The sequence below is a fragment of the Carettochelys insculpta genome, chromosome 11, assembly GCF_033958435.1.
Source record: "Carettochelys insculpta isolate YL-2023 chromosome 11, ASM3395843v1, whole genome shotgun sequence".
NCBI classification, from domain to species: domain Eukaryota; kingdom Metazoa; phylum Chordata; order Testudines; family Carettochelyidae; genus Carettochelys; species Carettochelys insculpta.
The window spans coordinates 11381036-11394656 of NC_134147.1; the positions used below are offsets into that span (position 1 = coordinate 11381036).

At 39.0% G+C, this 13621-nt stretch overlaps 2 protein-coding genes across 4 annotated transcripts in view; one reads left to right on the top strand and one right to left on the bottom strand.

Moving 5' to 3' along the window:
• Positions 1-13621, top strand: part of SYN2 (synapsin II) — a 408886-nt gene that overhangs the window by 226637 nt on the left and 168628 nt on the right. The gene's annotated exons all lie outside the window — the stretch shown is intronic.
• TIMP4 (TIMP metallopeptidase inhibitor 4) overlaps positions 1593-13621 on the bottom strand; it is a 55709-nt gene continuing 43680 nt past the window's right edge. The window contains exons 3-5 of the mRNA XM_075005084.1: positions 8038-8152; positions 6144-6268; positions 1593-5864 (exon numbers count right to left, since the gene is read on the bottom strand). Of these exons, the coding sequence (XP_074861185.1) occupies positions 5667-5864; positions 6144-6268; positions 8038-8152 (438 nt within the window). The 3' untranslated portion in view covers positions 1593-5666. The remainder of the gene's footprint in view (positions 5865-6143; positions 6269-8037; positions 8153-13621) is intronic.

Here is a 13621-nt window from a genome sequence, read left to right on the forward strand (position 1 = left end):
TGGGTTACTGCTGGGTAGTCACCTATTGTGGAGCACCCACGGGGACACTCGAAGAAGAAAGAGAAGTTACTCACCGTAGTAACGGTGGTTCTTCGAGATGTGTCCCCGTGGGTGCTCCACTTCCCGCCCATCCTCCCCGCTTCGGATCTCTGTTAGTGTTTTGCAGGGGCACCCGAGGCGGTTGGTCGAGGAACTGGCGGGGACCGGATCGCGCACAAGGGAGCGGCGCGCGCCGGCGCATGCGCCGTCCGGCAGAAACTGCTTGGAAGATCCGATCTGCGGCGCCGGGCAAGCCCGTCACCTATTGTGGAGCACCCACGGGGACACATCTCGAAGAACCACCGTTACTACGGTGAGTAACTTCTCTATCTCCTGCCATCCATCTCCTGCCCTTGTACTGAAGGCTAGGGCACCATACTTTACCCCTGGCTAATAGCCATTTATGGACCTAACCTGCAAAAATTTATCGAGCTCTTTTTTAAACCCTAATGGAGTCCTGGCCTTCACAGCCTCCTCCGGCAAGGAGTTCCACAGGTTGACTGTGCGCTGTGTGAAGAAAAATTTCCTTTTATTAGTTTTGAACCTACTACCCATCAATTTCATTTGGTGTCCCCTAGTTCTTGTATTATGGGAAAGGGTAAATAATTTTTCTGTATTCACTTTCTCCACACCATTCATGATTTTATATACCTCTATCATATCACCCCTCAATCGCCTCTTTTCCAGACTGAAAAGTCCCAGTCTCTCTAGCCTCTCCCCATATGGGACCCATTCCAAACCCCAAATCATCTTAGTCGCCCTTTTCTGAACCTTTTCTAATGCCAATATATCTTTTTTGAGGTGAGGAGACCACATCTGCACACAGTACTCAAGATGTGGGCGTACCATAGTTTTATATAGGGGAAGTATGATATCTTTTGTCTCATTATCTTTCCCTTTTTTAATAATTCCTAACATCCTATTTGCTTTATTAACTGCCGCTGCACACTGCGTGGATGTCTTCAGAGAACTATCCACTATAACTCCAAGATCCCAAGAGAGTTCCCAGTTAGAGAGGTTCAGTCAGTAAGTTGTAGTAAATGAATGCTAATACAGTGAACATCTTAATATGAAAATTCACTTTGAATTTTTTTACTGAAGGTGATTTTTTTCCCTTACAGTCCTTGTTGAGACTGATCAAGGGCAGGTATACAATATAAGTAAAATTTGGTCTAATTTACTCAAACCCAGCTAAGGCACAGTTGATGACTTTAGGTTGACTTACTGCAGTATCTATACCATGCTGGGTTAATGGGAAACTATTGTCCCACTGACTTCCATCATGTGTGTCATTATTGTGGAGTACCAGAGTTGAGAAGAGAGCAGTTGATGATCAATCTCTTTGGTCTTTACTGGAACCACTAAATCAATCCCCAGATGATCAATTGCCTCATGCAGATAAACCCTCAGTAAAATAAGTACTCATTTGGAAGTTATCCTCTGAAAGCTCTAACCCCCCTTTCTTGATATTAAATTTTCAGTTCTTCAGGTTTAAGTTAAAAAAGAAATCAGACTCAACAAACATTAGTTTTGAAACACCTTATATTGGATAGTTTATGGCAAATCAATTGTGAAATGTTTGATAGACTGAATATAACAAACTGGTATTTTATATGGTAAAATTCATACGTAAGAGTTTTGCTTGAAATATAAATCATATAAAACACTGAAAAAACTTATAGGATGAAAGAAAGCAGTGTGTGTTAGGTTCATTGAATTTACTATACTTTTTACTTACTTACTGTACAATTTTAAAATATAACAGAACTACAATAAACAAACTACAAAGCAGAAAATTCCCACTTACTGTATAGTGCTGTTCAAAATGCACCATTACAGTAAACTTATTTAAAAACAAATATCCCACTGTACATGTACTGTAGACTAAATAAGCCATCTGTTGACAGAAAATGTGTGTGTTCATGAAGCTAGTGCAGCTTCATCAATTGTTTTGGTATGATAGAAGGCAATGAATTCTAATTAATTACATATACCTATTATGAAGTGTACTCAAATATACTTACTGCAGTTGCAGTAAATCACACTTCCAAATTTTTTAGCTGTGGTTTGTTCATTTGTTCGTTCTTTGTTTCTTTAAAAAAGCATAGCTTTGACACCATGTAACTTCTATAAATAATTTAAAAAAAAAAAAGCTGTGATTAAAACAGATTTTGTGAACTGCGTTTTTAGAGGTTTTTGGTGGGTTTATCAACAGAAATTAACAGTATTTTATTATATTACCTTAGATTAAAACAGAAAAGTTGGTGTGAAATATTGATTATTAAGAAATATTGGTCACATTTTTCCCCAAGAAGCAATGGTCTCTGTCCCCAGTGGCTTTGTTGACTAGTGTGCTCTTTTCAACTAAACCAAAACACCTTCCTTGAATTATTACAGACCATTAATATTTAATAAGTTTTATATCAATTAAAGATAATATGTTTTCTGTAGTGCACTAACTACACAATACTGCTTCCTATTTTATTGTAAAGCATCAAGTGTAAGCAAATTCATATGCAAGGTTGGAGCTCTGATATTATCTCACCTTTTGCTCATAAGACAGTGCTCAGTGTCAATGGTACTACTATCCAGGGTAATTCATTTTTGGATGTAAATTTCAGGTGTCATGTGCTGTGCTAAATTAAGTTTTTCAGCCTTAATTCTAAATAGTCTTCCTTTTAGGTGACTAAATAAGACATTGGAGGTTTTTAATTTGTTAGGTATTTTGTTTGTTTGTATTTTTCTTCTTTTTTATTTATTTTCCTGGTTTCATTTTCTTTTACAATCATCCCCAAAAATAGATGGTAATTTTCATGCAAGTACCAATATATGAGATCCAGCAAGATAGATACACTACAACTGAGTTGCATAAATACGTACTTAGCCATACAATATCTAAATATGTGATCTGTTATGCTATTGCAATAGCATCTTAAAAGCTGTTGTTATATATTGTGTAAACATTGATTTACACAATTGCAAAATATATATATGGTAATGCCATAGGGTCATCAACAGAGACAATAAAACAAAAAAAGCAGTCTTATAGCACTTTAAAGACTAATAAAATAATTTATTAGGTGCTGAGCTTCCGTGGGACAGGTCCACTTCTTCAGATCTGGAAAATTCTGTCCCACGAAAACTCATCACCTAATAAATTATTTTGTTAGTCTTTAAACTGCTTCAGGACAGCTTTTTTGTTTTGTGAAGATACAGACTGCTACGGCTACCGCTCTGTGACTCTTCAGAGACAAAAAAGTACAGAATCAAAACAAAAAGCAGTCAAGTAGCACTTCAAAGACTAGAAAAAGAGTTTATTAGGTGAGCTTGTGTGGGACAGACACACTTCTTCAGACCATAGCCAGTCACCTAATAAACTATTTTGCTAGTCTTTAAAGTGCTACTTGACTGCTTTTTGTTTTGATAGTGTATAGACTAGCACGGCTTACTCTCTGTTACTAAAAAAGTACAGAGTGTTGTGAAAATGCATAGTTATAAAACTGCATTTTCCCAATGCAGTGCAGCTTAGACATATGTGTCCCCTCTATTGAGTTAAATAGAACTACTAAGGAGCATAACCTTAAGAATGTGCATAAGTTCTTGTAGCATTTATGGTCTTAATTTCTTTCTTAGAGCTTCACGGCAAACTAAGTATTGATGCTTCTAAAAAAAAATAGGATTTTTAACCCCATAGACTATAACAATTCCAAAGACCATTTACTCCATTACTGTATCATGATGTGTCATTCAGTAGTTCTGAAACTGTTGGAATATGAGATGTAGATTAATAGGTTTCTATAAAGTAATAAATGTCTTCAATTAAACCTGAACTGTGGTTGAAGCTCAACATAGTTAAGCTAGCTGTTGTTCTCAGGTCTCCTACAAACCCTTCCTTTGAATTTGTTCTAGCCACTTCTCAAGTCTACTTGTTGATATTTGAAAACACAGTGAGGAACAGAGTATTTTGAGTCCCCCTCAGTTTATCAGTCCCAGATGTTCAGATAGATGTGGGTTCTGAGCATTGGTGCCAAACTTCAGTTTGGCATTCCATATTAATTTTTAAACTTAAAAATGTATAGGCTATGTTTACAGGAGAGGCTTTCCCTGGCAAAGCTGGGCTTTTGTCCTGAAAAGCCACAGAGTATCTATGCGCAAAATGTGCTTTGTCAACAGTTCGTTGACAAAACCTGGCACATCTGTCAGGAGCATTATACCTCTCCAGGTTCGGGTATAACGCCTCTCTCAACAGTGTTCTGTTGACAAAATAGCGGTGTAGATGCTCTGGGGCCCTTTTGTCAACAAACAAGGCTTCAGGTTTACTGAACAGCCCTGTTTGCAGAGCTTCTGGTCAGCCATTCTGTCAAGAGAGGGGCGGGCACTCTGGCTGTTCTCTGTCAACAGCGGCTTGCTCTTTCGCTCTGCTTTTATGTGTAGATGCAATCGGTCGACAGAAGTTTGCCGGGAAATCCCTTCCGATGGTGACTTCTATCAACGGAGGCTTCTTGTGTAGACATAGCCATGGAAATACTAATACGCTTGGTCAGTGTGTTTTTTTTGCACGTGTTAAAATCTTGCCCTTTTTTCCTTTGCCTTCAGAAAGATAATGCTTTTCTAATGCACTTTTGCAGGCTCTGAAATTCATTATGACAAAGTACAAAAGACAATACAAAAATGGTAAATTTTGTATCAAAATCTGAACAATTGAAGTACTCGGATAAATACGTAGGGATTCTTTAAGTCATTCTGGCTAAAACAGCACTCATAATAGCGGTGATGTATGGTAATGATATGATCACCCAAGTATAGAGGCATTGCTAGCTGCCATTGCTACATTGACAATGTTTATGTTTTATCTTTCTCGTAAATCTAATTAATCTAAAGGTCCATATTATTATTATAATATTTCTCTTGGTGCAGAACCTAAGAATTAGAGGTTTTTTACAGTGTATGCCAATCCACTTGGTCAGTGTGTTGGATAGGCATATGATTATCAAAGATACATATTTAACCTAAATACTAACACATACGAAATGGGACATTTAGGAAGCAGACAAAAAAAAAGAAGAACCTAGAGGTTTTTAATCACAAAAATGCTAAACTAGTTTCTACACATATGAGGAAAACTTGGACCTTTGATTTTTTTTTAGAGCACATTGTTATAATACTTTACATATACACTGTACAATAATTATTTTTATCACAAGGCAGATTTTATACTGAAAAAATAGTTGTATAAAACATTCTGCAGCTAACAGAAAGCCTGTTTGGACTGGAACATGGGGTTTTCTTAATCTGCTAGGTAACTGGGGTAGGGGGCAAACATCTGATCAATCTTTTGTTTTTCTACATTCATATTGGTAAAAAGGAAAGTTGTTATGCCTCAGAGAGCACAGAGGAACATTCTCCACTAAAGCCCTGTATACAAAGCAGAACTTTATAAGCTACCCCCAAGAGATTTGTTCCCCTTCTTGGGTGGATGCCAATTCCACAAACTCTGTACTTTATTTGCACAGCACAGTTTGTTTTAGTTTCTAAGCAACAGATACATAAGATGTTGGCAGTTCAAAGCTGCGAGTGTGCAACGTTTGATAGAATTTGCCTCCCAGGCTTTTTAGGAAGTGATCATTTTAAGGCTCACTGATGTCAGTAAACTCTTTCTCTGGTGGGGGACCACCTCGGTACCAGCTGCAAGTGCCATCGCTTCGCTTGATACAGGCATAGTGCTTGGCTTGGTGCCCATATAGTTTTCTTTCGATCAGCCAATCCGTCCAGAGACATTCATTTGGTGCAGTGATTGAGCAAGGCACCATGTAGCAGGTAGTAATCTAAATGTGAAATATGAAGTTAGTTTAGGTGTAACTATCAAAATTTCCATTCAAATGACAGTTTTCTCATTTGCTTTACACTTTTTCAGCATATAAATATTTACTTGCAATGTCTGTACTGATCTTGAACTAAGTATTTATGTGAAAATTGAATAATTTATCAAATACATTGTACACAGGACAATCTTTTTGTAGTCCCTAAAAAAATTCCTATTTTCTCTAAGAGTTGGACCTTAAACATATTAGACACTCACTGATGCTGACAATTTTTATACTTACTTTACAGCCACAGCCCATTTGGTACCTCTGGTTAAGACTCTTCTTTTGAGATAAGGATAGATCATCCCATGGTTCAATGTAATTGCATAAATGGATGAGAACTTTACCATCATTTAATATTTGGCCTATGAGGGAGGAAATAACAAAAATAAAGTATGTTAACCAGATTACACTGTAAACCTTAGTGTGCATTATGAGAAACATCTGAAGTTTGAAATGTATAGCTTGAAATAAGTCAGATTTTATACACATTTTTAGGAACTGTTGTTTAAACTGCAAATACAGCTGTTTATTTAAACTACTGTTCTGTTACATGTAGATTGAAAAAAAATGTTAAGCAGGACTTATATCATTTCTGAAAGATGCTGATGAAAACAAGGGACACAAAAACAGCACTCTCGGGCCGTGTCTACACTAGCCCCAAACTTCGAAATTGCCATGCAAATGGCCATTTCAAAGTTTACTAATGAAGCGCTGAAATATATATTCAGCGCTTCATTAGCATGGGGGCAGCCGCGGCACTTCGAAATTGACGCGCCTCACCGCCGCAAGGCTGGTCCCAACGGGGCTCCTTTTCGAAAGGACCCCGCCTACTTCAAAGTCCCCTTATTCCCATGAGCAGATGGGAATAAGGGGACTTTGAAGTAGGCGGGGTCCTTTCGAAAAGGAGCCCCGTCGGGACGAGCCGCGCAGCGGCGAGGCGCATCAATTTCGAAGTGCTGCGGCCGCCCGCATGCTAATGAAGCGCTGAATGTGTATTTCAGCGCTTCATTAGTAAACTTCAAAATGGCCATTTGCATGGCAATTTTGAAGTTTGGGGCTAGTGTAGACACAGCCTCTGAGACTAGAATTCAAAACCATTTTGCAAAGAGCTTTAAGGAAACAAACTCTTGGCATGTGAGCAATCCAGCTGAACTCAGTAGGACCACTAATGTGGAATGTTTTTCAGGATTAGGGCTTAATTTAGTAATATGACAAAATTAACTGAGTTCTAGCAAAAGTCCTGCCCTTGTAAAGTAAATTGCTGTGTACACAATGGTAGTGACTTCCTTTGTTGAAGCTATGAGACCTACAGCTGAAAGATGAAAGATGCTGTATAAAGAGCCCTGCATGGATACCGGGACTGCTGATGGGGATGCAATGGGTTCAGTTACCCCAGAGCTGGGTGATTGAAAAGGGCCTGGAGCTCCCAGCCACTGCTACTTCAGGTTTGGTGGCAGCAGGAACCTCATGCCCTTTAATTACTGCTGGGGCACCGTACAGCATGCTTCGAGCAGCTCTCCGTGCTGGCTTGGGGTGGGAGAGCTAGTGTGATGTGCTCCAGGCAGCACCGAGGTCTGGCTGCCACCAGCCCTGCCCCTTTCGCCTGCGGTCCTGCCACTTCCAGCGGTGGACAGTCAGGTCTCCCTGTCCCTCCCACGTACAGAGCAGTTGCCCGAGGGCTCAGCAAGTCTGTTACACACTCCACCAGTCGGTACAAAATTTATATCCGCATCCAATCCACAAAAATAGTCCATGGACAAATGGTCCATACACATCTTTTGATGCTTATATTTGCAACTATAAACTGGATATCAAGTTTGCAGCGCTCCAAATATGCAAAAGCAGAGGTGCTCGTACTCAACCAGCTTCCTGTCTCTTTCCTTCCCCACCAATGGCTGGGGCTACTGAGGTGCCAGTACTCAGTACCAGCTGGTACTGGCACAAAAAAAGCACTGTATAAAACCAAGGTGGGATTATCATAATGTTACTCTAGATTTTCATGTTGGCATCACTTGGTTGTCTGTAAATTATTCATTGCAATATGAAAAGGCTATATTTGTACTATAATCCCTAAATGGTGTTATTTTATAGGCATTTTATATGTTAATAAGTCAATATGTTTATATTTTACCTGTGAGGAGATACTGTTTCTTGTTGTTAGCTTCTAGTTTTACTCCACAGAGAGATGAATCAAAAGGAGTATAGATGTACTGTACATCTTTCAGTTTTTCAAACCCTTTAAACATCTGAAATTTGTCAAAAAATAGAACATAGAAACATATATTATCATACCAAGAATTTTGTTAGGAAAGAAAAATATGGCTTGAATAAGCTGTCTCTTTAGAGTAGATGAACAATATTCGAACATAATTTTGACACTCAGCAGCTCCCATGGGCAGTGACTGAGACAGAGATTTGGTGCAACCCTTTCAAATAGGGATGAGGTAAAACTGAAATTTTCACCTACATCAGAACTTCAAAACCTTCCTAAATGTTAAGGTTCAGCTCATTTGTTCATTGACTATGTCTACACTAGAGAGTTTTGTCGACAGAACAGGTTTTGATGATTAAACTTGTGGTGCATCTACATGCAAAATGCATTTTGTCAACAGTCTGTCTACAGAACTCAGCACTTGCGCTGAGAGCATTCTGCCTCTCTGCAGTAAGGAATAACACCTTTGTTAACAGTAACAGAGAGCTCGCTGTGCTAGTTTATATACTTTCAAAACAAAAAAGCAGTCCAGTAGCACTTTAAAGATTAACAAAATAATTATATGGGATGGGAATTTTCTAGCTCATTAGAGGGGCTCTTTTACATACTTCGCTTTATCTAATTCTTGACTCACCCTTCCCCGTTCTGCCCCTCTGCTTTCTCATTTGCTCACCTTGATAATATTTTTCTGATTTGTCAACCTTGATTACTATTTTTGGTTCTCTGTGCCTTAAATATTGAGTCTGTTCTGGTCTGGCTATGGTCTGAAGAAGTGGATCTGTCCCACAAAAGCTCATCATCTAATAATTATTTTCTTAGTCTTTAAAGTGCTACTGGACTACCTTTGTCAGCAGTTTCTGTCATTAAAAAAGATGCTTAGATACGCAGGCAGGTGGGAGGGGTGGCCTCTGTTCACAGACAGGGCTTCCAGTTCACCGAGCAGCCCTGTTGCTGAGCTTCCGGTTGGCCAAACTGTCAAGAGAGCAGTAGGACAGTCTGACTGCTCTCTGTTGACAGAGCAGATTGCTCTTTCGATCCACTTTTGTGTGTGGATGTGATCTGTCGATAGACGTTTTGCAGAAAAACCTCTTCCAATAGTAAGTTCTGTCGACAGATGTAGCCATTGTTCTGAGATAAACAGGAAGGGAATTATATCTATATTTTGTAGAATTACACATTTTTAATCGTGCCCATTTGAGGAGGGGCTTCATGGCCCTCAAACCATTCAGTGTTAAAATTTACGTGATTCTTTATTGGAATCTTACATTTAAGGAGCAATGGAAGAATTCAGCTACTCTGCATATACCAAGTCATTTTAAAAAGCACCTCACAACGGCTCTTCAGAGATGCAAGATCTAATTGTATTTTCTTGGACAGAGATTGCCTTTGTTACAACAACGGAGTTTTCTGTAAATAACACCGTATGGTTAGCCTGGGAATCCCAGATTCAAATTTGTCTCCTCAGTGCAAGCTGTTTATAACTGCAAAGGAAGCTCTTGACAGTCTTCTAGTAAAATGTTAGTAAGCACACTTCTCCACATGTGTCCTTCACACAAGATACATCCACTGGTGATATAGCAGAAGACACTGTGTGGAATGAAGTATATTTTTGCACAACTTTTCCATTAACTTCTGTGGAAGCTTTCTGGACACATCCAGGGCCAGGGCTTGGTCTTCTGTGATTTTTGCTGAGAATAATTGAAGTTTTGCCTTCATAAGTACCTTGGGAGCAGGGCCTTAGTGTTTACAGCCTGAATTTGGAAGACTTAGTAACAGAGCCTGTGCAATACTAGATGTGCAGCATGCTATCCAAATAGCATTTGGTTACTCAGTTCTTACGTAATGCTTGCAAAAAAAAATGTAATTGTACCCATGCATGAGAGGTGCTAATCAGTTTCAGAATGCCTGTCACCACCTACAGTGACATAACTGAAACTCCCATCACAGAGGAGGCCCCTTTTGATTGCATTATACTGCATGTTGACAGCTCTATGGTTCACAGCTTCCAAGTGCAGTTGGCATTACTGGAAAAAATGGTCATACTCAAATTCTTCTCAGGGGATTTAAATACTATATGGGACATGCACATATATTGCAAATGTGTTGATTTTCTAAAGTCTCTGGATTGAGAAATGAGAAAAGAGCCAAGACTGTTGCTAGCACATCTCTGATGCAAAACATGAGATGCCAGTCTGGGATACTTTGAACTACAAATAAACACCTAGAAGAAAAAAGTGTTCTACCCTAAAGCAGGGTCATCCATGCAAACAAAATCAGGAAGCCCAATATTATTAAATTTCAGCTTGGGGGTAATTTACTTATATTTACATTAAAGAAAATGAAGCCAAATTAGCTAGCCTTCCAACCTTGTTCTGTTACACACAGTCCTCTCTATAAAGGTGGCCATAGAAAGCAGCAGAACCGTGGGCATGGTGCAAAAACACTGCTTCTAATGAGTAGTACTAGAGAAATAGCCATGTTAGTCTATTGTCTATCAAAACAAAAAAGCAGTCCAGTAGCACTTTAAAGATAACACATTTTGTTAGTCTTTAAAGTGCTACTGGACTGCTTTTTTGTTTCTAATGAGAACATCGAGCCTGAATTTCACATGCTGAGTCCTTACAACTCATGTTCAAGTCACTGGCAGGTGTAAAGGGCTCAGCACCTCTGAAAATTAGGTCACCAATTCCAGTAGTAATACAGTCATTGCATTACCTGGGGTGTATTTTCTTAGAACACATCTACATGTCAAAACCAAAAATGTCCCTGAGGTAGTCATTGTCAGAGTCTGGGTCACCTGGCTCATGCTCAGATCATTGTAGCAGTTCTGGCTCTGGATACAGCCTGGGCTTCAAGGTCCTTCCTCTTTGTCAGGTTTCAGAGGCTCAGCTCCATCCCGAGCTTGAACTTCTGATCCCGCAACATGACCTTGAGTTAATCGAGCTGTGTTCAGCGACTCACTGGTGTGGGGTTTTTTGGACAGAGGTTTTTTCAGTGTAGATGGACCTTTCTGTTGTGTGAGGTAGTGCTTGCCTTCAGCACTGGGCTAGCTCGAGTCCCATATGTGCAAAAATCCTGAACTGTAGTGTAGGGGTGCTTTTGACTGGATGGCTGGTCCATTACAGGATATGGCCTATAGTCTAAATTACTGCAACATTAATGATATGCTGCTGCTATGCTAATCCACTAATTTTTGCAACTCCAGTATTATTTCATAGTATAACGGCTCTCATTCAGGTTCATCTAACTGATCATTTTCAGTAAGGACAAAACCATAGAGGAGCTCAATGATTCAAGAGCCACAATGCATATGAATTTGAGATGGTCCTTAATAAATAATGCCAAACCATACTTTTTGTAACTCCTTTTTTAAGAACAGCGCACACGGTAATTTGTTGTGTCATACCCATTTACTGCAGGACATTCATGAACTTTTTACATATTCTATTTCCTCACACATTCCATGTGTGTATTTAAACCACTGTGTTCCTGACTTTCACCCCCAAACCTATATTAATTATGCCAATTATACTTCATGTTTAATTTCAGTTTTCTTTCTTAAAATCCATGTGTCCCTTCACAGCAGGAATGCTGCAAGCTTCCTTTTCCTTTTCTAAATCAAGACTTTATTAGCAACATGATCGAAACACAGATACAGCATCAAATCCCACAGTGCACAGCACATATTGAAGGGGGAGTTACCCAACATTTCAAGATCACATATCATTTGCTATTTAGATCTGTGTTGTTCCTTGTTGGGCTTTTAGATGTTCACTGCTTATCAAAAATTATCGAGGGTTTTTTTGTTTTGCAATTATAGCATTGGGAGCTATAGAGAAGTCCTTAAAGAGCTGCATGTGGATCCAGAGCTGCAGGTTGCAGAACCCTGCTCCAGGGGAATGGGCCAGCCCAGTATAAGTGAATACTGCATTTAGGCAGTTGTCACACTGAGATATGTAATGGAGGACAGGGCCACACTGTAGTCATTTAAAGATCTCATGGTACTTTTCTTAAGGATATGAGTTCTTAAGTTGCATGAGGCATTGTTCTTCCTTTCCTGAACTGATGTGCAGGCTTGTTGTTCTCTGTTTAAACACTTGCTGTGTTTCTTGCTAAATGGGGATGCATTTCTCTAGCAGTTTTTTAGTTTGTGCCCTAAATGCAGCCCTGGAATAGGAACTGCTTTCATGTGTACTCAAATTGAATTTCCTCTGCCTTTTCGCTTAGGTGTGCAAAGTGCTGTGGTTTCTTGTAGGATGATAATGTTTAAATGAGCCTCATTCTACCACTCTTATTCTTAGCAGTGTCCAGATACACAAGCAGTCCCTTTAAAGGTAGTAAAATTACTTATATTATGTGCCTTACTCTGAAAGGAGGAGTGGAAAATCAGAACTATTGTTATTTATATTATAAAAGTATAAATATCTACTAATAGATCACTTTCTATCCATATAGTGCAATGCTCTAAATATTCATCCAGTTAAAGAAAGTAATAGAAACTAGAAAAATGACTATTTTATTTATATTTAAATACCTATCACTAAATATAAAATGAGAGTGCAGTCTCGCTGCTTCTTTGTAACGTGTAATGTGAACTGCTTGTGAGACTAGTAATAAAACTTCATTGCTGATGGTTACAGAAATCTTCAGTTGTGCTTCATTTAGTGCTGTATATTATGAACATTTATACACTTCCTTTTAATCTACTTTTAACATAAACATAACAGGAACAGTATTTGTTTTTTGAGACAAATAGCTTAAAGAAGTATATCCTGTAATAAATGTACTAAATAGGCTCCCTGGGTGACATAAAATAAATGGAAGAAGAGGAGCAACCTTTTGTTTAGTTTAGTTGCAGCTGTATGTAAAATGTAACTTCTAATGAGATCAGTGAGAGTGACCAAAAGTCTTGCAACCCATGAGTAAATTAAAGGGCTTCAGTAAAACTGAGGTTTTATGTTCGCTTTTACTACCCTTCCCGAAATAGATTGTGTGACTTCATAGCTTGTTAAAGCAACCAAGGAAGGATTAAAGGAATAGACTAAGTTTAGTTTAGCTAAATGTTGGATAAGGAGGAGACAACAATTTTCTACAAGTATCTGAAGGTTGTAGACACTGAAAATATATCTTTGCAGCATTTTGGAGCGTACGGGAGCAAGCCCTCCACTTTGGGATGACAGATTTGGAGTAACAGATACCACGTAGGATTTTAATAGCAGCTGTATTGACAGTGATTTGAAATTGTGGCTCAGATTGGATCTTGGACTCTGAAGTTCACCCTTATCTCTCTAGGCTTCAAAGCATGAGCCTTAGCCTGAACTTGAAAGTGCTGTGTATATACAGCTGTTTTAGAGATCTCGTACCTGCACACTCCGAAAATACTGTGTAGCTACACCCCACAATCGGGAGAGATTCTTTGGGAAAGTCCAAAGGGATGTGTCCTGGCCGGATGGCACAAAAATATTGAGCAGAAATGTAAAGAACATGGGTGAGGGGTGTTTCA